Consider the following 23,970-nt stretch of genomic DNA (forward strand, 5'->3'; position numbering starts at 1 on the left):
ATTTTTTCACCCTGACACTGGATGTGGCCGCTCGCAAGATCAAAGGGGACAGGGGACACCCGGGGGGGCACTGGTGGGTGCCAAACCAGCGGCCAAATCCCAGCTTCTCTCCCCATCCCGCCTGGGTGGGAACCCACCGCAGCCAGACGCCGGCACATCAGGTGGGCGACGCCACAGCACAGCAGGGGAGGGGGCACCTGGGACACGGAGACCCCATCACAGCAGGGCTCCCACCCCCACAAAACCTGGGTGCTGCCCGCTCCTGGGTGCTGCCTGTCCTTGTGTGCTGCCTGCTCCTGGGTGCTGCCTGTCCTTGTGTGCTGCCTGCTCCTGGATGCTGCCTGTCCTTGTGTGCTGCCTGCTCCTGGGTGCTGCCTGTCCTTGAGTGCTGCCTGTGCCTGGGTGCTGAATGTTCTTGGGTGCTGCCCGCCCCTGGGTGCTGCCTGCTCCTGGGTGATGCCTGTCCTTGTGTGCTGCCTGCTCCTGGATGCTGCCTGTCCTTGTGTGCTGCCTGCTCCTGGGTGCTGCCTGTCCTTGTGTGCTGCCTGCTCCTGGGTGCTGCCTGCCCCTGGGTGCTGAGTGCTGCCCCACCGGGAGCCACGTCCCTCGCCAGGGGGAGGCTGGTGGATGCTCCCCACCGGGCACCACTGTCGCCAGCGCTGGGGCCAGGGCTGGGGGGGCCGGGGGAGTGCCAGCGGGCAAGATTGTTTTCCACCATCTGGTTGGCTTGGTCGGAGGCAGCTGCGCAGGCAGGGCAGATGGAAGCAGCTCCTGCAGCTCTGCTGCTATTTATGGCATCGGGAAGAAAAATGGGTGAAAAAAGACAAAAAGCAGCCATGCAAAGGGGCCAGTGGGACACCCCTGTTTGCAGCCCCTTCTGCTCACAGCTGCACCCTGCTCCACCTCGCTGGAGCACGCCCCAGCGCCGGCCAGGACCTCCAGCGTCATGCCATCGGTCCTGTGGGCTCTGGGAGCTGTGGGGCGACTGGTGCAGGGGAGAGCCAAGGGGGTGTCAGGGGCTCCCCCTAGTCCCAGGGACACGGAGAAGGAGCCAGGGGCACACACACAGCGATCTGCCTGGGTTGCGGGAGGCCCATGCTTGGGTGTCCAGCCCTGCCCCACATTCCCGAGGGCTGGAAACCCGCCCGGGGTCAGGGGCTGGGCTGGGGGCTGCAGCCAAAATCCTCCCGCTGCCCCCCTCCCCGGGTGTGGGACTCTCAGCTCGGGGGCTGAAGCCGCTGGCCCCATGCTGAGGGTCCCGCAGCCTCCAGCCCTGGGGACAAGGAGCCCCTCAGCCCCAGCCCTAGCCCCGAATGCCCCCCACAGTGGCCATGGCCAGCCAGACCCACACCCCACCCCTGTGCGGCAGAGCATCATCAGGTACCAAAATAACCCCCTGGCCCCTCCTGGCTTCCAGGCAGCGCTGAGTGCAGTGCTGAGCCTCGCGGTCCAGCCCAGGGCTGATTACACGGCTGAGTGTCCAAGGCTGCCAGCTGGGACGCTTTTGTCTCTAATTCCCCTAATCATTAGCAGAAACCAGTGGCATGTGGTTCTGCGTGACCCACGGTGGCTACATGGAGGGTACCAGTGTGGGGAGCCCCGCCAGGACCCCACTCTGAACCTGCAGCCTGTAGGATGGAGAACCGAGAGGGGGTTTCAGCAACACATCAACTTTGGGGTCAAAAAAACCCCAAATCACTCTTTTTTTGCCTTCTCAGCCCCTTGGCAAGGGTGATGCTCCTGGCTCAGCTCACGACAGGCAGGTGGGTGGCTGGGGCTGGGACGAGGACCTCCTTGGGTCCCCCCCCAGCTTTGGGTGAGAGATGGGGTGTGCTGGGTCCCAGCTGTGGGTTTTTGGGGTGTGCAAGGTGCAGGTGCAATGCTGCCCCGCTTGCCCCCAGCACTGGTGGGTCCATCCAGCTCCACTGATGCCTGCAAGGAACTTCCCAGGAGAGCTCCTGGATGGCAGGACCATGGGATGCCAGCGAGGGGGCATGGCAAGAACCAGTCTCCGTGCGGGATGCATATCCCGTGGTGATGAGAAAGGCAGGTGGGGGGGCTGGGGGGGCCGGGATCAGCTGCTTCTTGTTACCCCCGGACCCCGGCCAAAAGGGAATAGCAAAGCAGGGAAGGGAAAAAGGAGCCTGGGAGCTGGCAGCTCCTGTCCCACACCACCAGCAATTAGGGATGGCCGGAGCCCAACGTAAATGAGCAGGATGGTGCATCGGCACGTCGTTTGGTGCTGCTGGGGCCCCTGCAGTGGGGATGGGGCTGCTATTTGCTTGGTCCCCCACCAACAGCATCCCCACATTGGGGTACACCCCCCAACAGCCCCATTGCCCCCCCCAGGGCATGGGTGATGGGAAGGGGGTGCTGCCACACTGCACCCCATGAGCACGTCCTGGTGCTGGCTGGGAACAAAAGCTCTGAGCAGCAGCCGGGAGCTGGAAAGCACCTTGGGAAGCAGCTCCCTTTCTTTCTTCTTCTTTTTTTTTTTTTTAAATAATGGAAAATATAATGACATTGCCTAAATTAAAATAATAAAAGAAAGCAGCTGAAAAGCCAACCCAAAATAGGAGAGAAACCCACGTTTCAGGCTGAAAGGGAACAGACGCAGGCAAGGGATGAAAGGGAAAAGCAGAGGCGCTGTGAGTGCCCAGGACCCTCCTTTCAGCCCCACAAAGGGGCTGGGGGAGCTGTGCTGCCCCACTACCTCCCCAGGGCTGAGCCATGGGGTGAGGGGCTGAGGGGGATGCAGAGCATCACCGCTGCACCAGCCCCTGCCCCTGGCAGCCTAAAATGGGTCCCCACACACCCTCTCCCTGCCGGCTTTGCTCCTTTGCACCATGCCCAGCACTGCTGCTTCAGGGGCCGCATTCTGCCCAAGGCTCCAGTCTCAGCAGGTGCAGAGGCATCTCCTCCATCCCCTGCCCTGAACTGGAGCATCTCTTTGGACCCAAAACTAGAGCATCCCTGGGGACCCTAAAATGGAACATCCCCAGGCATCCAGAGCATCCCCAGGGACCCTGAATGGGAGCATCCCCAGGCATCCAGAACATCCCCAGGGACCCTGAACAGGAGCATCCCTGGGCATCCAGAGCATCCCTGGGCATCCAGCTGCAGGGGGATATGGGAGGTGCCAGGTCCCCGTCTCTGCTGTTATGGCAGGGCCAGGCCAGATCCAGCTGCCGAATTCCAGGCCGTCTGGCCAAGAGACACTGCTCCACTCCCGGCACTCCCTCTGGACAACCTGCCGGAGGAGGGGAAAAAAGCCCTGGTCCTCAAACATGGACAAGCCAGAGGTGAGAGACCCCGACTCCTCCCAAAGTGGACGCACTGAGGGGTATCGCTGTTCCCTGGGAAAGCAGCCGTTGGAAGCCAGGATTTGGGGGAAAACTGGGAAGAGGGAGAAGGGCTGCTTGGAGCGTAACGCTTTCTGAAGCAAGCCCAAGCTGGGACACCACAGGGATGGCCAAGCTCCACCGTGCTGGGGCGGCTTCGGGGCAGCCCTTGATGATGCACATTCCTCTCCCAGTTGCTTTTTAGATATATTTTTTAAGAGTTGCATCTCAATATCTCACTGTTCAAAGTGAGCTGGTTCTGGAAAAAACATCCATTCCCGTTTTTCAAGCTATTTTTGAAACCTTTGGCCTTCGTTCCTCTCCAGGCTCCAGACCATAAATAATAATAACAACATATTTAAAGGCTTTACGCTGACAGCTCACCGAATCTGCCAGACCCTTTTAATTCTCCAGATGTTGAAAATCTGACTCAAAAACTTGAAGTTTGGTAAATATTTTGTGTGTTTTCAATTTCACAGCCATTGCTTTTTCTATCACATGAAGCTGCAGAATAAAAATACTAAAACTGGAACAGCTATTTCTGGAGCTGGGGGGAGGAAAGGTGAGGCGGTGGCCGCTGCCTCCACGTGCCAGGATGCGGCTGGAGCATCCCTGGGGTTGGGTTGCCTGTGCCAGGGCTCTGTGCCTGGGGTCTTGGCTCCCCAGCACAGTCACAGTGGCAGGGACAGTGGCAGCAGCAGCTGGCTGTGGAAACATGGTGACAGCAGGACACCCCACACCCAGCCACCTTAGCACCCCTCCAGCTCCAGCCTGGCCGGGGTTGATCCCAGTAGGCATTGCCTTGGCTGGATTCGGATTTATTTAGGTGATGAGCTCTGGTGTGAGGCACAGTGACATCCCTGGCTGCAGAGTGCCACCCCAGTCCTGCATCCCACACTCTGCATTCCATATCCCATATCCTATATCCCCATATCCTGCATCCCATAGCCCCATATCCTGCATCCCACAGCCCATATCTGGCATCCCATAGCCCATATCCTGCATTCCACATCCCAGATCATATATTCTGCGTCCCGTATCCCATATCGTGCACCCCATATCCTGCATCCCACATCCCATATGCTGCACCCTGTACCTCACATCCTACAGTCCACACACTATATCATGTATCCCATACCCAAATATCACAACCACATCCCATGCCGTGCCCCCCATCTCCTCCCAGTCCCACACAGTGGCAGGGAGGTGACCTGGGAAGATGCTTTTCCCCATCCCCCCAAGTGCTTCGGGGTCCTTCAGGGCCATGATGGACCAGCCAGTGCTGCCTTTGCTTGGGGGCTGTTTCCCTGCTGAGAAATGACAGCAGGAAAAGCATTAAAAAAAACAGGATTTTAGCATAACTCCTGGAAAAAAAGCGTTTCAAATTTCTCCCCAACAGAAGGAGAGCAGGCGCTGGCTCAGCCCCGCTCCCGGCCTCCCAAAAACCAGCCCATGCGGTGGCTGGACTGCGATGCTGCTCCCCAAGGATGGGAGTGGAGGGCTCGCCGCCCTTCCCCACCCTTTAACCCTCCTCCTCCCCACCTCGCCAGCTCTTCTCCCCCCAAAAAACCCTCCTGAACAGCAGCCGAGGAGTGTTCTGGATGGGGAAGTCCTGTGAAAGCCTGGACTGACGTGGTCATCACGGGACCAAGCGCTCGCCAGAAGCCAGGGCGGGATCCTGGCGCTGGCAGAGCCCCTGTGCCCAGCCAGAGCTGGGGCAGCCACGCCGGGCTGGGGGGAGGCTGTGCTGTGGGTTGGCAGGCTGGTACCACCCCCCCCAGTAACCCCACACCCTGGGTGCCCCGCACCCCAGGTACCCCATCACCTGGCTGCCCCACACCCCCATACCCAAGGTAGCCCTGAGCCCAGGCACCCCAAACCCCAGTTAGCTTATACCCCAGGTATCCCATAGCCTGGGTACCTCATACCCCCATTTCTTCATACCCCCAGTACCCTGTACCCCGAATTCTCCATAACCTGAGTACCCTGTTTCCCTAATTCTCCATATCCCCAGTACCACATACTCCTGATTCTCCATACCTCCAGTGGCCCGTACCCATAATTCTCCATACCCCAAGTACCCTGTATTCCTAATTCTCTGTACCCCCAGTACCTCATGCCCCCCATACCACATACCCCTAATTCTCCATACCCCCAGTACCCCATACCCTAAGTACACTGTACTCCTAATTCTCCATCCCCTGAGTACCCTGCATCCCTAATTCTCCATACCGCAGGCAGCCCGTGCTCCAGATACCCCCCTCATTTATCCCCCCTCCTCCAGCCCACCCACCACCCCCCCGCCCCTATTACCCCTCACCCTGGGGGATGCTCTGCCTTGTGTCCCCCCCCCCCCTGTGGGCACTGGCCCCACTGGCAGCCCCATGGGGCTGCATGTGCACCTGCAGCCCACCAGCTCTGCCCCCCACAGCCTGGGACACAGGGCTGAGATCACCCCCTGCAGTGGGGGGGGGGGGGTCCCCTGCAGCATCTGCCCAAGCCCTGCCGGTATCAGCCCCAGCGTAGGCAGGGACACAGCCCCAGTCCCAGCAGGGACCCTGACAGCTGAGTGGCTGCTCGACTCCCTGAACGCTCCGGACGCAATGAACCACATGATTTCCTGGAAAGTCCCTCTCTGAGAAACGAAACTGGTCGATTTTGGGGCAAACATTAAACTTCCTGCCAGCACCGTGTGTTTTTGCCTGGGCAGGGCATCACAGGCAGGATGGTGGGCTGCAGTCCCTGCCGGCTGCTCCCAAAAAAGATGTCTTGGAAGAGTTATAGCGCCCTGGCCTTTGGGGTAGCTGTCTTGGTGCTGTCGGCGGTCCTCACCTTCTTGTTCTGCCAGCAAGTCGTGGGTTCCATGGTGGCAATGAACTGCTCGGTGGGGCTGGCACAGCTGGAGGAGGCACTGGCCAACACCAACCAGTCCCTCACCGAAGCCCGCGGGCAGAGGGATGCCTGCAGGAAGAGGCTGGTAAGTGCTGAGGTCCTGCTGGTGGGTGGAGGGCCAGGATCATGCAGGGAAACCTGCAGCCCCTTGGCCTAAATTGGGTGTGCTTGGATGGTGTGGGGGAGTGCCCGAGCGGGAGCCTCCAGCCGCTTTCCTCTGCCCCTGCTCAGGGTATGCTGGAGGGGAAATCCTTGGAGCTGGAGCAGGCACTCGCCAATATAACCCAGCTGCAAGGTGAGTCCTGGGTGGGAGGGGTGCAAGGGAGTGTGGGCACGGGCAACAGCCCCTGGGCTACCCTGGTCTCTGTCCCCTGGGTCACCCTGGTCCCTGTCCCCTGGGACACCCTGATCCCTGTCCTTTGAGGACATCTTGATCCCCAGTCCCCTGGGACACCCTGATTTCTGTCCCCTGGGGACATCTTGATCCCCATCCCTGGGACACCCTGAACCCCACCTGCCATCACCTCCCTGCAGAGGAGAACAAGGTGCTCAAGACAGAGGTGGCCCAGCAGCAGAGGCAGCTGCAGGACCTGCAGAGCAGCAGGTGAGCCCCCCACTCCCCCGTGCCATCCCCAGCCCTGTGTTCTGTCACCGACTCCCCCTGTGTCCCTCCCTAGGGACAAGCTCCAGCTGCAGAACCAGCTCCTGCAGAACCACCTGCAGGACATGAAGAGACAGCACTCAGGTGGGAACAGGCTCTCGGCCGTGTCCCTCAGCCTCCTGGCTCTCCTCCTCCCCGGGATGCTCCTCCTGTGAGCCCACAGCAGCAGGAACATGGGTCCCAATGATTCCCCATCCCCTGATGTGGGGTGAGGAGGGACTGTCCTCATCCAGCCCAGTGGTCTGGGGGTGGCAGCGGGCACAGTGCCCACTGCAGGAGCCCACTGCCCACTCAGCCCTGCCTCCTGCTCACCCCTGCCCTGGGACTGCCTCTGGCCACTGGCCATACTTCCCTGCACTCTCTAGTAGCCAAATCCACCCAGTTCACCATGGGGCATTCCAGGGAGGTGATTTCCCTCCAGGCACCAGGGGCTGTGCCCAGGACAAGGGAGAGGACAGGCCAGGGCTGGAGGGGACAGAGACATGGCAGGGCTGCCCTGAGGCCTCTCCATAGTTAAGTGATTTTTAACAGATTTGTAATAAAACCTTATGGAAAAACCAGCATTTTGTTGCTCCAGCACTTCTTGGGGACCTGGAACCCTGACCCTGTTGCACAGCAGGGGCAAGGGGGTGCTGCAGAAACCCCCCAGGCAGACAGCAGCCTCAGCATCCCTGACACCCACTGGACCCCAACTGCATCCCCACTTCTCCCTGCAGCTGTCACCCATGGTCAGGCACAGGGACAGAGCACCCTCCCACCTCTAGCACAAACAAATCTATTCTGGGCTGTGACCTGTGAGAAACCGCAGCCCAAAGCGGTGTTTGGTGAGAAAAAACCCACAGGCGGCAATTACAGCAACCCAGGGAGTGACCTGACCCAGGGACACTGGCACATCCCGGGTAGGCACCGCTGGAGCGGGCGAGCAGCCTCATGTCCCCCTCCGGTATGGACCCCGCCGTGCCCAAAGCCACCCTGAAGGTGCTGGGGCTGTGTGCGATGCTGCTGGTGCTGGTGGCGGCGGTGACGGTGGCGGTGGCGGTGATGGTGTGGCGTTCAGAGGCAGTGGGGAAGCTGCGGGGCTGCCGGGAACAGGCGGCCAACGAGAGCCGGGAGCTGGGGAACCGCGTGGCCGAGCTGGAGCAGGAGCGAGCCCGGCTGCAGCGGGCAGCGGCGGCGGGCGCACAGGCAGAGGATGCTCTGCGGCAGGAGCTCGCCCAGGCCCGCGGTGATGGCAAGAAGCTCAATGCCAGCCTGGCATCCTGCTGGGAGCGGGCGGTAGGTGCTGGCGGGGATGGGGACAAGGGGGGGACCTCGGCCATATGGCTGCTTGCACGGGGTGAGCAATGCTGGAGCGGAGAGGGGGGTTCCTGGGGGAGCTCAGTAGCCAAGTCCAAGAGTGATGCCTCAACCCTGGAGGATTTCAACCAGGCTTGTGGAAAGCCTCGGCACTGATGGGAAGGATGCTGCAAGACACGCAAGCCCTGGAGAGCAAAGGCTGGCTGGAACGATGAACCGGGATGAGGGGGAGGCAGCCCCAGGGGGGCATGGCCACCTTCCTGTATGGGACACCCCGAGAGGGGAGCCCCGGCTGCTCCTGGACCCTCGGCACTGCCCTGCTCCTGCTGACCCCCAGCCTGGGTGCCCTTGCCCGGCCTGGGGCAGCTATTCTTAGCTGTGACCAAGCTGCTCCACGCACATATAATTACCCCATCCCAAAGCAGCAGCGGAGGCTGGAGCTGATGCGGAGCTGCCGTTTCTCCTCCCAGGTATTTTTAGCTGTGGCCCTGGCTGGGAAAGGGCCTGGCCTCAGCGCTGCGGCCACAGCCCGGAGGAAGAGCCGGGTCCCACCGCCCCTCTGGGTTCATCCGGCCAAACAATGGCCCAGAGAGGCTGGAAAAGTGCTCCAGCTTCCCAGGGCTGGCGCCGGGAGTGGGACTGGGTTGTTGCCTCTCAGGGACATGGCTGGGAGGAGCCCCGTCCCCTCCCAGGCACCAGGGATGCCACCCACTGGGCGCTTGGGTGGCCAGGGACTCCTGCAACATCCCTGGTGCACCAGCATCCTCACCAAGCTCAGGTTGAGCCATCCTTCCAGGGAAGCGTGATTTTTCCCAAATCCATGTCTCTACCTCTTTGAGAAATGTGACGGGGGAACCTAAGGCCACCAGGGAGCGTGGGGACAGCATGGGGACTTGGGGCAGTGGTGAGGAGGGGCTCCAGCAGCAGATGAAGAGATGGGAGGGCACTGCCCACCTCTGTCCCCATGCTGCCATGTCCCCTCTCCCCAGGCCAGGCTGGAGGCCAATGTGACAGTGCTGGGGGACAAGGTGCTGGCCCTGCGGCGCGAGCGGGCTGAGCTGGCCCGTGACAAGGCAGCTCTGCAAGGTGAGCTCCATGCCCCCACAGCAGCAGCGTGGGGCGCAGGTCTCCGTCCCCATTCCCCCCCCATGCAAGGAGCCCCGTGGCATTCCCCCAGCCACGTGCCCTTTGGGGACAATGTCCAGCAGGGCAGGCTCGGGTTTGGGGTGTGGGGGGTTGGGGTGTCAGGGGTTGGGGTGTACGTGTGACCCCGCTGTCCCCTTCATCCTGCAGAGGAGCTGGCGCAGGGCGAGGCGCAGGTGCGGGGGCTGCGGCAGCAGCTGGAGGAGGCAGCAGAGCAGCAGCGAGCGCTGCAGGCACGTGGGGAGCAGTGCGAGGCCCGGCAGAGAGAGCTTGAAGCCACCCTGTAAGGTCCTTGTCCCCTGCCACAGGCTGGGCACTCCAGAACATCTACCCCCCCAACCCAGCCCAGCCCCTCCATCACCCTGCCCTGGCCCTCCCTCCCCACGGAGACCCTCCATCGTCCCCCCAGGCAGAGACACCCCCTCACACGTCTCCGCTCTACCCACAGACGGGACTACGCGGCTGAGGTCGACGTGCTGCGGCGGCGGATGAGGGACCGAGCAACTGGGCGCAGGTGCCCTCCGTCCCGGTACTTTCTGTGGGTGCACAGCTAGGGGAGGGGCCCGGCCTGGGGAGGGGGCTTCACCAGCGTTACCAGTTTGAGTGCTCATGGGCACGCTTGCCGGCATGTGCCATTGTCACCGATGTCCCCAGGGGAGCATGACCCGGGGGCTGTGGAGGGATTCACTCCCTGCATTCCCCTCTTTTGCAGGAAAGGCTGAAGCCCCGCAGCCCCCCGCCCCCGGAGGCTGGGGCCGGGCCCCCCCCCCGCCCCGCTGAGCCCATCATTCCCAGTCCCACAGCGCCCCTTAGCACTGGGACCCAGCAGCGGCTCAGCCCGGCCGCTTCCGACCGGAGCCAGCGCGTCCAGGCGAAGGATGCTGGTGGGCACCGCGTGTCCGGATCCCACCGCGTGTCCCGACCCTGCCGTCTTGCCATGATGCTGCCCTGTGTCCCAATCCTGTCGTGCTTCCCGATCCGGCTGTGTGTCCCGATCCTGTTGTCGTGATGCTGCCTTATGTTCTGATCCCGCCGTGTGTCCCGATCCTGACATCTTGTCATGATGCTGCCCTGTGTCCTGATCCTGCCGTGTGTCCCAATCCCACTGCGTGTCTCGATCCCACTGTGTGTCCTGATTCTGCCATCTTGTCGTGATGCTGCCATGTCCCGATCCTGCTGTATATCCTAATCCTACCCTGTGTCCCAATCCCACTGTGTGTCCTAATCCTGCCTTCTTGTCGTGACGCTGCCCTGTGTCCCGATCCTGCTGTCCCGATGCCAGTGCCGCAGCTGGGCCGGAGCAGTCAGCCATCCAGCTTGTGGGCAGTGTTAGCTCAGCCAGGGAACGGTTTCCCCACCGGCTGCTTGGGGCTGCTGTAACCAGCTCCAGGGTTTAGTGCCATGTTCCCGGTGCACTCCAGAAACTGGGATGACTGGGCAGGCATTTGGGCAATAAAGGCTGCTCTGCTCACTGGGTCGTCCCTCTGTCCCCCCTGAGCCCAGCTGTCCCCTCGAGCCCAGCTGTGCACCCCCAATTCCAGCTATCCCCCCAAGCCCAGCTCTCCCCCGAGCCTAGATGTGTCCCCCCCCAGTCTAGCTGTCCCCCCAAGCCCACCCATGTCCCTGATCCCAGCCATGCCCCCCCCGAACCCAGCCATGTCCCCCCCGCAAGCTGAACCCAGCCATCCCCCACGCCCAGCCATGTCCCTGATCCCAGCCATGTCTCCCCCCAGCCATCCCCCAAGCCCAGCCATGTCCCTGATCCCAGCCATGTCCCCCCCCAGCCATCCCCCAAGCCCAGCCATGTCCCTGATCCCAGCCAGCCATGCCCCCTGAGCCCAGCCATCCACCTGAGCTGAGCCCAGCCATGTCCCCCCTGATCCCAGTGATGGCCCCCAGTCCCAGCCATCCCCCTGAGCCCAGTCATGTCCCCCCCCCCAGTCCCAGCCATGCCCCCCAAGCCCAGCTGTCCCCTCGAGCCAAGCCCAGCCATCCCCACAGCCCCGCTTGGGCATCACACACACCCCAGGGCTTTAACCAGGCTCTGCCACCACGATGGCCAGCGGCTGCCAGGGCAGGACCCGGCTCTGCCAGGGACCCCAAAGACACCCTGGGGGGCCTGGCCAGGGATGAGGGGCCGAGCTGAGGATGGGGGGACAGGGATCAGCAGATGCTGCTGTTCTGCAGGCGCTTCCCAGCATCTTTGATCCGCTTTGAAGAAAGTTTCCAGGAAAGTTTCAGATTTTCCTGCTGTCACTGCTGCAATATCCTGTGCAGAGGGCAGGCAGGCTGCTCACAGGCATCCGGCCTCCTCCTGCCTGCACCCCTCATGGGGGATCGCACCCCATGCCCCCCACTGCCCCCCAGCTTGGGAGGGGGCAGGGAGGGTGCTGGCAGGCAGCTTTCCAGGTTGAAGTGTCTCTGCAAGGAGGTCTCCACCCAGGCCGGGGCTCCTCGGGCTGTGGAGCCTGTTGTGGGGGGCCAGCCCCATTCCTGCACCCCAGACCTGGTGGTCCCAGAGCAGAGACCCCAGCCCTGCAGCAGTTTGGGATGGGGAGGGCAACAAGGCACAGCCGTTCCCATGGCCCGACCTCAACGCAACATGAGCCCTTGGCATAGGAAGGATTAATTATAGGAGGGGGTGCTAACTGGAAAATGGGACAGAGGGTGGGTCTGCAGCACCGTGGGGGGCAGTTGCCCCATCAGGATTCCTGCTGACCCCAGGAGGCTGTGAGGAGCCCTTGGGTGGATTGCTGGCGGGAGCATCCAACCGGCAAAGCCACCAGCGCACCAGGGTCCCAGGGCCAGCGCCAGGGGTCCAGCGGAGCCCCGGCAGCATCCCTGGTGGGGCCAGGGGTGACTCACTGTTATTTGCAGCTCAGGAAGGAAACAGCAGTAGCTGAGAATGGATTCGGGACCGACACCATCCCGGCTATCACAGACACTTCCCGGTCTCCAGGGACCGCGACGCAGCCAGAAGGCAGGAAACAGCGAGAGGCTCGGGGTCAGTGCCTGGTGCAGCCTCACGCCTCGGCCCCCCCAGCCAGCCCCCCCCAGCCCAGGCTGGTATCCTGCAGAGCTGGGGGGGGGGGGGGTCCTGGGCACAGCCAGCCCCTCCACTGCAGCCCAGGGCTCCTGAGGGATGGGGACAGGGTGGTAATGGCCGTGGCCAGGATCTGAGCACGGTCCAGCTCAGCCCAGCCCTGGTTTGTGGTCACTGGTGCTGAGGGTCCGACAGGCAGCATACCCCCTCCCTCCAGTCCCCGCCACAGTGCTGCCTGCACCCAATGAGACCTCTTTTCCTTGCACTGAGGAGCCCCCTCCGTGTCCCCAGCCTGTCCCCAAACCAGCCCTCACCCCCACCCCTCACCCCTCAGCCCAGTGTGGTGCAAAGGGGACCCCAGACCTGGAGTGCGATGGGGGAGATGGCTGCAAACCCATGGTTCTGGGCCACCGTGGCAGCAATGCTGGCATGTGTGGCCAACCCTGCACGGGGCTGGGGCTACTGCGCTCCTTGTGCTCAGTCAGGGCTTCCTCAGCAGCCGGGGGACCCAGCCATGCTGCAGATGGGCACAGAAAGGTCTGGATTTGCCCCTTGCTCCCCTCCACCAGCTGCTCCTTGCCCAGCAGAGATGTTCCCAGCAAGGCACAGAGACCAGGATCAGCTCCCCAGGCCCCACGGCAGGATGGTGGCTCTGCAGAGTGACAGCACCCATGGGTACAACAGCTGCAGGTTCCTACAGGTGGCTTCATCCCACAACCCCACATGCCCCAGCCCACCCCACAGCTGCATCCTTCCCCTGCCCACAAGCTGCCTGCAAGGTGCAGGAGAGCAGATGTGGAGCATCACTCCCTTCGTGCCACCGACCTGGCAAGCAGCTGGGTCCAGCGGTGACTCACACGCCACTGTCTCACCACGAGGATGTGACACCAGGACCAACCCGGGGTGCCCAGTGCAGGCGGTGGGATCCCCCTCTATCACCCACCAGCGAGCACCAGCAGCCGCAGACCACCCTGCTGCCCCTGCGGACTCATTCCCCGGGCATCCCTGGTACCCGCCGTGCCCGGGTCTATTTCAGGGTGAGAGCTGGTCCCAGGGGACCACCAGTCTGGGGTGGGGGACTGAGGTCCCAGACTTCGCCCCCGTCTGTTAGCAACCAGGAACAATAGTCCTCCTGCAAACAGAAGCTGGGTCGCGATAACGTGGCCTGTCCAAGGCATCCGGAGAGGCAGGAAGGAACCCAGCAGAAGGAAATATTAGATAGAGCAATATAAACACGGCGGCGAGAGCGAGCTCCGCCCCGGCACGGCGCCCTTGAAAGGGACCGCCGTGGGGTGGGGTGCACAGAGCATCAGCGGGATGGAGAAGAGCAGCTACCCCATGGCCAAGTTTGGTGTGGAGGCCAAGGAAGCAATGCCCAAGCGAGATTGCGGGTTTTATGTGAAGTACATCTTCCTCTTCACCTCTCTCATTCAGTTCCTCATCATCCTGGGGCTGGTGCTGTTCATGGTGTACGGCAACGCGCAGGCGGGCACCGACACGCACCTCCGGCTGCTGGAGCAGCAGCTGCAGGATCGCTACAACAAGATCATCACCCTCAGCGGGAGGAACCTGAACCTGACGCGCACCCTCAATGCCACCCTCAAGGAGAAGCAAGGGCTGCAGGTCCTCACCCAGAAGGTGCAACGGGACCTGGATAAGTGCAATAGCACCCAGGCACCCAACTCCATCAATACGGTGAGACACCCCCTCCCCAGGGAGGGACGGCAAAGCCCCCTGGGTACTGGGGGCAGAGATGCACCCAGGGGTGCTGTGAGGTCCCAGCTTCTTGCAGCCCCCTTCAGCTCTGCAAGCATCAGCAGGTGCAGACAAGAGGGCAGGGAGTGGCAGAGCCCACTGGTGATGCCAATGTGTCCCCCCCCCCCAGCCCCAGGCAGGTCTCAGCCCTGGCATCCAGACAGCAGCTGTTGGCCAAAGGGGTTCCAGTCTCGCAGCCCTCCTCCTCATCCGCTGCCCCCACCGCTCTCACCAGCACCTGGGAGGGAGCACAGTGATGCTGGGGGGGGGTCTTTACAGGACACTCTCAACCTACTCCTCTTCCTCCCTCCATCTCAACTGCAGGAGATTATGAAGATGATCATCTTCCTCCAGAAAACAAAGCTGGATGAGTGTCAAATGAACCGTAGCCGCATCGACGCCAACTGTAGCGGTAAGAGACCCACACACACCTGTCCCCCCACCCTGGGCACTCCCCCTCCCAGCCCCCTGGAGACCCCCAGCACCTCTCTGGCACCCACCACAGCCAGCATGGGGGGGTCTGCCCTCTCCCTGGGTTAGGCAGGGTTATTACCCTGAGATGTGGGGTGGGAGTCATGAGGGGGGGAAAACCACGTACCCTAATTCTGTGCCCCCGCAACCCTGCAGCCGAGAGGGTGCTGCTGCAACACCAGTTGGACCAGAAAACCCTGGCCAAGAAGGAGGTGGAGGAAAAATGCCGCCAAGTGGATGCCATGCTGACCAAAGCCACCCAGGAGCAGGAGAACTGCCAGTGGGAACTGCTGACCACCAAGGCCATCTACAAGCCCACCAAAAGCAACCTGGAGCTGCTGAAGCGGGAATGCAGTTCCTTGAAGTCTGACATGAACTACATCTTCCAGCGCATCAAGGACATGGTCAGCCCGTACAGCTGCAGTGCCGTCCACGAGCAGATCAGCCGGCTGACGCAGCGAACAGAGGAGCTTTTCCTCCGGCAGCAGGAATGGGAGACCAACTACATGGAGAAAAGCTTCTGTGACATGAATCTGGTCCAGTGTCACACCAACTGCTCCAAAGAGAAGCAGGAGTTGGACAAGCAGCTGCAGAAAGTTGAGGCACAGCTCAAGGGTGGCCAAGAGGAGAAGAAGAAGCTGCTGGCGGAGAAGGAGCAGCTCCGCAAGGAGCTGGAGGAGAAAAGCAGAGCCGCTGCGCAGGCTGTGTACTTCAAGGAGCAGCTGAATATCTGCATGGGCTCGAAGGTGAGGGAGCTGCTGGGGTGCAGGGACATCCCCCAGCACCCTCCGCAGCTGCACGGGTAGCACACAGGGCTGGACACATACATCCTTCTGCACATGCAATTTTGCATATGCATCTTTCCTCTGCACATGTGCTTCTGCAAACGCCCTTTTGCACACACATTTTCTTTTGCACATGCACTTTTGCAGGTGCATCTTTCTTTTGCAAACACAATCCTGCACAGCTGCGGGTGCACCCCAGGCAGGCACAAGCCGCTGCAGCACCCTCAGACCCCCTTCACCCAGAGGTGCCAGCACTGACTGCCACCACCCGCTCTCCTCCACAGATAGACACCTTCTTCGACATCACAGGCTCGCGGGTGCTGGGGAGCAGCGGGCGACTGGGACCCTTCACCAGCACGGGCTCCTACATGGATGCTCTGAGGAACCAGCGCATCTTTGGGAACATGGGTGAGTTCTGGGTAGGGGGCTCACTGTGGGATGCCCCCCCCCCCCATGTTGGGGGTCACCATCCCCACCGCTACCCAGCTCAGATTCTATTGCTCCATCCCACCAGGCAAAGTCAACATGGAGGAGATCCAGCGGATGGCACAGAAGATCACGGAGCAGTTCACGTCTGCCCTGAAGGACCCCAGGTGAGGGATTCCACTGGGAAAGGGGGGCATAGGGGGCTGGGAGTGAGCAGTGCTGGGGTGAGGGCCTGATCCTGCCCTCTCTGCAGTAGCTAACAGCTGAGCAGTGCACGGAAAATGGCAGCGAAGGGCTCAAGAACAAGCCCGGGAGGTGCTTCCCATGGCACGGATGGCAAACCCTGACTGGGAGTGAGCAGCCAGCACCACCACTGTCCTCCCCCTGCCCCGGGTGGGGGGCTGCCAGCACCGCGGGAGCCAGGACCGCCCTCCCACCCCCCTCCCCGAGTCCCCGCACTCATCCCCTCCCGCATGCTCACCTCCCCTATGCATGTACCTATACACTTGGAGACGGGGCAGTTGGCAGCTGTAAATACATCCAGCTCTGAGCACCAACACAGCTCGCTGCACGTGTGTCTGGATGCCTATGGCGGGGGGGGGGGTGGTGGTGGTGGTGCAGAGGCCACGGCCGGGATGGGGAGCAGGAACATCCCATCCTGGCTTCACATGCCCCTTTGGGGCGGGAAGCGCACAAGGCTGAGCGAGCAGGAAGCCCAGAGCCGCCGAGCCTTGGCAGCCCCATCCTGCCATCGAGCCCCCTCGGCACACCGGGGCGTGGGGCCAGAGTGTGGTGATTAATCACCAGCTGCCACTGGCTGATACACCGTGCTTCCCACTCCTTCCTGTCCCTAAGGCCTTTCCTGCCTGCCGGGCTGCCTGCACGCCATCCTCTCCCCGGGAGGGGGATGCAGTGCTCCCAGCGTGCCCCCATCCCCAGCCAGCACCCCCCGATCCCATTTGGGTCCCGCAAGCCACATCCCTCCTGGGATACAGGGAGCCACATGCTCCCACCACTCTCTGCTGCTAGAGGAGGGGGATATCACTGGGTCCCCCCATCCCTGCCCAGCCCTTGGAAGAGCACGGTGGCAGGGTGGGATCGGGGTGACAAAGGGGCTCCCCGCTGTCCTAGCTGCCCCTGCACAGCCTGGCTGGGGGACCAGGGGGATCTGCTCTGTGCCAGAGGATTTCCTGGAGCTTCACTATAAAGAATCTTGGACCACCAGGCACATCTGCAGCCTGGGAGCCCCAGCTGGGGCAGGGGGGAGAGCAAAGTCCCTGGGAAACCCCCATCTTCGGTGCTGAGTGCAAGCGCTGGGGGGATCCCACAGCCCCCCAAGCTGGGGACCCTAGGGGGTCCCAAGTACCCAGCGCTGCATCTCTACGGCTGTGGGTGCAAGGATAAGCCCCGCCAACACGCTGAGCCCCGCATCCCCCACTCCACAGTGTGGAGGGGGATGCCCCAGGGGGAGGTCAGGGTGACTTTTCCCTTCCAGTCGCTCCAGCTCCTTGTTTGTCCTCCTGGCCAGGAAACAGGGCCGCTCCCAGTGTTTTTTTCCATGTCTGGGGCTCAGGTCACGATCCCTCCGGCCAGGAAAACACTACAGCCCAGCACAGGGACACCAAGCCCCACGGCACTGGGGACCAGGGAAGGGGAACGACACCAGAGCTGCCAAAGGCACCACGGTTTAATACCAGCATGGAGCCAAGAGCTCCCCTGCCCACGGTCCTCAACACTGGCAGTCGGGGGGAACCCCCCCCGCTGCCCCCCTCACTTGCCAACACAAAAGTCCCTGAAGATGATGTCGAGGACGTCCTCAGCACCCACGTGGCCGGTGATGCGACCCAGATGCCGCCGCGCCAACCGCAGCTGCTCGGCCGCCAGCCCCAGGTCCCACCGGCGCTCCCGGCCATACCGCACCAGCGCCGCCACGCAGTCACCCAGGTGGAGGCTGTGCCGGCTCTGCGTCAGGCTGGGCGAGCCTGCCAGGGGGTCCCCGCACCTGGGGGGCAAGAAACCAGCCTGCAGCACCCCCCCCGGCCAGGACAGGGTGACCGGCGTTCCCCCCTATACTCACAGCTGTGCCAGCTGCCCTGCCAGCAGCTCCAGGAGGTGATCGAGCCCCTCGCCTGTCTTGCAGGAGAAGAGGATGGTGGGGGGCAAGGTGTCCCCCCGGGTACAGGCGTCATGCAGGGCCCCCTGGCCCCCCCGTAGCAGGTCAGCCTTGTTGAGCACCAGGATGCAGGGGGTGGAGGTGGGGGGCAACAGGGACCCCAGGGCAGCCCCCAAGGCGGCCGGCTCGGTGGGCACCGCTGTGGCATCCAGCACGGCCAGCACCAGGTCTGCTTGCTGCAGCCTGGGGAAGGGGGCAACAGCGTAGGGCAAGGGGCTACATCTGCCACCTCCCAGCCATCCCAGCCCCTGCGGCAGGGGGTACCCCCAGACTGGCCACCCCCCAGCCTCACCGGTCCCGTGCACGGCTGACCCCTTCCTGCTCGACAGGGTCAGTGGCATCACGGAGCCCGGCCGTGTCGCTCAGCACCAGTGGGTAACCACCGACGTTCAGGGCCACCTCCACCACGTCCCGCGTCGTCCCTGCCACCGGTGACACGATGGCTGCTGGACGCTGGCCTGCGGTGTGTGTGACATGACAGGGCTCAGGGGACAGTGCCAGGGACCCCCTGCCCTCTGGGCATTGGGGACGGATGGTGGGCTGCTGTCCTCAGGGAGGGGAAGCCTCGTCCAGGCTGCCAGCAGCCCCCCGTGCCCCGCTCACACAGCAGGTTGAGCAGGCTGCTCTTGCCCACGTTGGGGGGGCCGGCAATGACAGTGTGGACCCCCCCACGGAGCAGCTCCCCACGCCGCCCGTCCTGCAGGTGGGCACCGATCTCCTGCTCCAGCGCCCGCACGGTGGCATCCACTGTGGGGACAGAACAGGGGGACCATGGTGGGGAGGGACAGCAGGGACAGGGTGTCTTAGGACCTCCCCCCACCCCATCAGCCCTCACCTTGGGACAAGACCTCTTCCTCCACATTGTCATCCTCGCTGAAGTCAATGTAGGCTTCAAGGTGGGCGAGAGCCTGGAGTGGGGTGGGGGGGGGTCAGGAAGAACAGCCCAGCATCATGTCCCCAAGCCACCACGCACCAGCAGAGGACTCCAGGCGGCCGACTGCCATCCGTACCTGGGTGAGGGTCTTGCTCCAGCGCTGGTAGAGCCGGCCCAGCTCACCCTCCATCTGCCGCAGCGCCTGCCGCCGCTGCGCCTCTGTCTCTGCCCGGATCAGGTCCCCCAGCCCCTCGACCGCCGTCAGGTCCAGCTTCCCACGGCGGAAGGCTCGGCGCGTGAACTCCCCCGGCTCGGCGGGACGCAGCCCAGGCAAGCGCCCTGCCAGCCCCACGGTGAGCCCCCATCCCCAAGCGGGGGGCACCCTCCAGCAGCACCCCGAGGGGCAGGACCAGAGGGGAGGGGAGGAGGAGGGAGGGGGGGAGCCTCACCCAGTGCCCGCAGCACCCCGCTCACCACCGCCGGCCCCCCGTGCACGTGCAGCTCGGCACAGTCCTCCCCGGTGAAGCTGTGGGGACCTGCAGAGCCGGGACACTGCTTGGATGGGTGCTGGCTGAGCCCACCACTGGAAGCTCACCCCCAGCTGCATCCGGCACACCCCATCCCTTCCCCTCCTGTGGCAGCATGCGTGCTTCGACCCCCCAGGGATTTTGGGGGACTCAGAAGAGACCCACACACACTAGCAGCTGTACTGCAGCTATACAGGAGCGGTGGTGCAAAGGGACCAGAGTTGAATCAGGAGCATCCCCATGGGCATCCGTGCTGAGCCCACTACACGGTGCCAGGGAAGCCAAGAGGGGCTCAGCCCTGCCTGTGCCGGGCAACAAGACCCCCGCCGGGCACTGAGACCCCCACCAGGCACCGAAACCCACCACCATGCACCAGGATCCCCACCACCATCCACCAAGACCCACCACCAAGGATCCCCACCACCACTCACGAGGATGCCCTACCAGGACCCCCAGCACAAGGCACCAAGACACCCAGCACCGGGCACCAGGATCCCCGGCACCACACGCACCGGGAAACACCGGGAAATCCCCAAGCACCGCCCACCGGGAACCCCCCCATCACCGGGACCCTCCCCAGCACCACGCGCACTGGGACCTCCCTGCACCGCCCACCGGGACGCCCCCCGACCCCCACCTGGGAACCAGACGACGAGGCCGCGGTCAAGGGTCTCGGCGGTGGCGGGGTCGCGGATGCGGCGCAGGGCCAGCAGGCGGGGCGGGGGTGGCTCCCGCCGCCCGGTGAGGCAGCGCAGGGCCCCGCAGCTGCCCGGGCCGCTGGTGCGGATCACGGCCACCGCGCACCGGCCCTGCCCCGACGACACGGCGAAGATGGTGTCCCCCCCCCACCGCGGAGCAGAGGCGCCGCGCCCACCTGCAATGGGGGGCATGGAGCAGGGGTCCCTATCCGCACCCCATGGAGGGGGGGGTCCCTATCCGCACCCCATGGAGGGGGGGGGTCCCTATCCGCACCCCATGGAGGGGGGGGGGTCCCTATCCGCACCATCCCCCCCCCCGCCATGGGGCTGAGAGGCTGCTAATAGCATCTCTGCCCTGCTCCGGCAGTAGCACCTCTTAAGACATGAGGACAGATTTTCTAAGCCCCGCCCGTTCACCCCCCGGGACGCCGCCCCGTGCACCCCACAGACACACATCCCACGGGGGTGCAGCCCCCTCCCTGTGCCTTCCCCCAAGAGCAAGGGGTGCAGCTCTTCTTTCTCCATCCCCCCCCCCCCCAAGGTTGCACCCATCCCCCTGCAACCTGCCAAGCAGGCAGAGTGCAGGGGTGCCCCCCTCTCCCGCCACCCCATCCTGAAGGTGCAGCCTCCGCCGTGCTCACCCCTGTGCGCACCCCTTCCCCTGCACCCCGTCCCCAGGGTGCCCCCACCCCGGGGTGCCCTCACCTGCGCCCCGCGGCGCCCAGCGCCCTGCGCAGCGCCATGAGCCCCCGGCGCACGCCGCCCACACCCCGCGGCGGCCTCAGCGCAGCGCCTAGCCCCGCCCACCTGCTCCCGCTGATTGGCCATCGCGCAGAGAGGGGCGGGCTTCACCCCTGCGGCCCCGTTTCTGATTGGTCAGCGTGCCAGCAATGACGCCGCACCGCCTGCAGCTGGGCAGTCGGTCGCTTCCGCCCGGCGAGGGGCTGCCCGGCCCCGCGGGGGTCCCTGCCCGCCCCCTCCCCCCCCTTAGGCTCCCTGCCTGCCCGCGCCGGCCGGACAGGGCTGCCAGGCTGTAGCCCCCCGCCCCGGACCCTCCCAGGCGCTGCACGCCCCTCGCCCCCCGGGTGCTGCCCCCGCAGGGTGCTGGGTGGCAGTAACCCCCACACACACCCCGGGGGTCCCCAAGGTATTGCGGGGCCGCCTTGCGAGTGCGGGGCCCGGCGGGAGCCGGATACCCACGACCCCCGGCTGCACCCTAAAAATGCCCCTCCCACCCCCCCGCCCCAGTGCCGTAGGACCCTGAGCTGTTGGGGGTCCCGTGTCCGGAGGAGGGGTGCAGCACCTGCGTGTGTCCCCCAGCAGAGCCCACCCTTACCCAGTTCCTTTCCCACCGTCCCCTCTGCACCCGACGCTGTCCCCGCCCCTCGGGGGTAGGGGTCCCCTTGCCCTCTTGCCCCCACTCTGACACGGGCTCTCCAGCAGCACTTGAGCTTTTCGAGGACCCCTGCCCCCCTGGCGGGGGCCCTGCACTGAGCACCCCACACCCCACAGTGGCTGACCCCCAGCTCCTCACCCAATGAAACTGGAGCCGCTTTTCCTCCAGAGAACCCCCACCACATCCTGGGGGTATCACCCCCACCATGGTGCCTGGGGCTTACCCCTGGGCTGCGGGGTGGGGGGTCCCACCAGCCACCCCCCTGCCACGTGCACCTGAGGAGGGCCCGCAAGCTGCCCGCGGCCCTGCCACTCAGTGAACCATAGAAATTTTCCCCAAGCACCGCCAGGCTTCCTTCCCCCCATCCCGCATCCCACTCCCCACTCCCCATTGTCCCCCCTCGCCCAGGCCTGGGGGACCTTATCCCTGTCCCCCTCCCCTCCGGCTCAGGGCTCATGGACTGGGGGTGGGGGGGGTGGAGGCAGGCCAGCCGGTACACAGGGCTTGGGGTACCAGCAGCCAGGACCAAGGGGTCCCCCCCTGCTCTGGGGGTCTTCACCACCCCCCCACGACAGTCCCCAAAATTTCGACTCAGTTGTTGGCGGTTTGGTGGTGGCTGGGGCCTGGGGAGGGCTGTGGGCGCTGCAGTGGGGGGACGACGACGACAGGGACAGGGATGGGGCCGGGGGGGGGGGGGGGCACGACAGCCATGTAGACAAAGGCGCTGGAGCAGGGAGGAGCCAACAGCAGCATGGCTGGGATGCTGGCAGGGATACAGGCAGGGATGTAGGCAGGGATGTTGGAATCCCCAGGATGCTGGACACTCACTGCCACCTCCTCTACTGAATCCCTGTGGACACCCCCAAAGCCCCCGAGACCCCCATGCTCTGTGGGCACGGGACAAGGTCCAGGAGCTCAGAGTGGTCACAGAGCATCACCAGGGATGTGATCTCTGGGGCTAGTGGGGGTGTCTCCTGGGGGGCTCTGGGGTCCTCGGGTGCACGCTGCCCTGCCCACACCTGCAAGGCCCCGGCGCAGACCCTGGGTGACCAGTGCAGCCCGGACCTTCTCCCCACCCTGGGGTGCAGCTCTGTGGCCCCCCCCTTTCCCCCCCAGCTCTGAGCAGCTCAGCCTTCTCCAGCCCACCAAGCAGCTGGCCCTGGCCCATGGGGGTCCCAGGAGGATCTAGGGGGGATTTGGGCTCTGCCAGATCCCCTGGGCGGGGGTAGCGGGGGAGCACCCCATGCCCAGCCAAGGCAGGGACAGTGGCCAGGCCTGTCCTGGGAGATGTGCCAGCCTGTCCCCCCCCCCCCTCCAACTGGGGACAGCTCCTTGTGGCACCCTTCGTCAGTGCTGGCACCCAGCCCCTGCCCCAAAATAGCCGCGGGCCTGTGTGGTGTGGGGAGGGGGGGGGCAAGCGGGACCTGGCACAGGGGTGCCCCCCACTCCAATGCCCACACTGCCGAGGGGGCTCACAGGGGGCCCTGGCCAGGCTGTGCTGGGCCCCAGGACCCATGGGGCTGGAGGGGCCCCCCCACCCCGAGGAGGGCTGTGAAGTGGGTAGCAGAGGAGGGCTCCCAAAAGGTCAGGGCGGCAGCGTGCAGCCCCGGTCAGGTTACCGGTGTCCCCCCCTGCCCAGGCACTCCGGGGAACAGCCTGACCCTCAGGGCTGGGCGCCATGCCGGGGCCGGGGGGGGGTGATGGGGGGGGCACGGGGGCAGGGGGGATGGGGGGCACCCTGGGGGCAGGCAGGGTAGGAGGGGGGTTGGGGATGCAGGGGCAGCCCGGGGTGGGGGATGCTGAAACATGGGGCAACCCCGGGGAGGTGTGGGGGGAGCAGGCAGGGTACAGGGGGTTTGGAGATTCAGGGGACAGCCCCGGGGGTGGGGGCGCTGCGGACGTGGGACAATCCCGAGTGGGGGGTGCTGGGGACATCGGGCGGGGGGCTGGTGGGGACACTGCAACCAGGGTAGGATGCTGGGGACATGCAGCCGGGGAGGGGGGACGCTGGGGACACGCAGGCAGGGGAATGCTGGCTGAGGACATGCAGCTGGGGTGTTGATGGGGTCACGCAGCAGGGGGGGATGCTGGGGACATGCAGGCGGTGGGGGGGTGTTGGGGACACGCAGGCGGGGCGGGGGGGAGATGCTGGGGGCATACAGTCGGGGGAGAGGGGGATGCTGGGGACTTGGGGCAGCACCGAGGAGGGGTGGGCATAGTGGGATGCTGGGGACACGCAGTCGCGGGGGGGATACTGGGGACACGCAGCTGGGGTTTTGCTGGGGACAGGTGCTGCGGGGGGACACGCAGCGGGGTGACTGCTGGGACACGCAGCCGGGGAGGGGGATGCTGGGGATACGCAGCTGGGGTGTTGGCGGGGGTCACGCAGCAGGGGGGAATACGCTCCGCGCCCCCCCGCGGGGGGGCTGAGCCCCCGCCCCGCTCCCCCAGGACCACCCCACGGGGCGCGGCCGGACACGCGTGGCCGG

General features: G+C 64.4%; 3 protein-coding genes across 5 annotated transcripts; 2 read left to right on the forward strand and 1 right to left on the reverse strand.

The window, feature by feature from the left end:
* Window positions 1-5,795: 5,795 nt before the first annotated feature.
* Window positions 5,796-10,868, forward strand: LOC121086214 (coiled-coil domain-containing protein 194-like). Of its 2 annotated transcripts, XM_040589629.1 has the most exons (8): window positions 5,796-6,318; window positions 6,465-6,528; window positions 6,768-6,837; window positions 6,911-8,169; window positions 9,180-9,276; window positions 9,484-9,616; window positions 9,782-9,862; window positions 10,046-10,868. In XM_040589629.1, exons 4-8 carry the CDS (start codon window positions 7,825-7,827, stop codon window positions 10,053-10,055), a joined length of 666 nt encoding a protein of 221 aa, XP_040445563.1. In that variant the 5' UTR covers window positions 5,796-6,318; window positions 6,465-6,528; window positions 6,768-6,837; window positions 6,911-7,824; the 3' UTR covers window positions 10,056-10,868. The 2 variants fall into 2 exon arrangements, with proteins under 2 accessions (XP_040445563.1, XP_040445562.1); XM_040589628.1 differs by having other exon boundaries at window positions 9,782-10,868.
* A 2,775-nt stretch (window positions 10,869-13,643) lies between these two features.
* On the forward strand, window positions 13,644-16,370 carry LOC121086197 (plasmalemma vesicle associated protein). 2 transcript variants are annotated; one of them, XM_040589594.1, is made up of 6 exons: window positions 13,644-14,071; window positions 14,456-14,543; window positions 14,759-15,348; window positions 15,672-15,795; window positions 15,902-15,980; window positions 16,070-16,370. In XM_040589594.1, exons 1-6 carry the CDS (start codon window positions 13,694-13,696, stop codon window positions 16,071-16,073), a joined length of 1,263 nt encoding a protein of 420 aa, XP_040445528.1. In that variant the 5' UTR covers window positions 13,644-13,693; the 3' UTR covers window positions 16,074-16,370. The 2 variants fall into 2 exon arrangements, with proteins under 2 accessions (XP_040445528.1, XP_040445527.1); XM_040589593.1 differs by having other exon boundaries at window positions 13,645-14,071; window positions 16,067-16,370.
* Window positions 16,371-17,482: 1,112 nt separating this feature from the next.
* GTPBP3 (GTP binding protein 3, mitochondrial) lies at window positions 17,483-20,913 on the reverse strand. The gene is made up of 9 exons (XM_040590462.1): window positions 20,853-20,913; window positions 20,025-20,261; window positions 19,310-19,396; window positions 18,997-19,199; window positions 18,822-18,894; window positions 18,590-18,733; window positions 18,279-18,444; window positions 17,891-18,169; window positions 17,483-17,815 (listed from the first exon to the last, which is right to left on the reverse strand). Exons 1-9 carry the CDS (start codon window positions 20,911-20,913, stop codon window positions 17,584-17,586), a joined length of 1,482 nt encoding a protein of 493 aa, XP_040446396.1. The 3' UTR covers window positions 17,483-17,583.
* Between the last annotated feature and the right edge of the window lie 3,057 nt (window positions 20,914-23,970).

Source organism: Falco naumanni, chromosome 4 (genome assembly GCF_017639655.2).
Source record: "Falco naumanni isolate bFalNau1 chromosome 4, bFalNau1.pat, whole genome shotgun sequence".
In the NCBI taxonomy this organism is placed as follows: Eukaryota; Metazoa; Chordata; class Aves; order Falconiformes; family Falconidae; genus Falco; species Falco naumanni.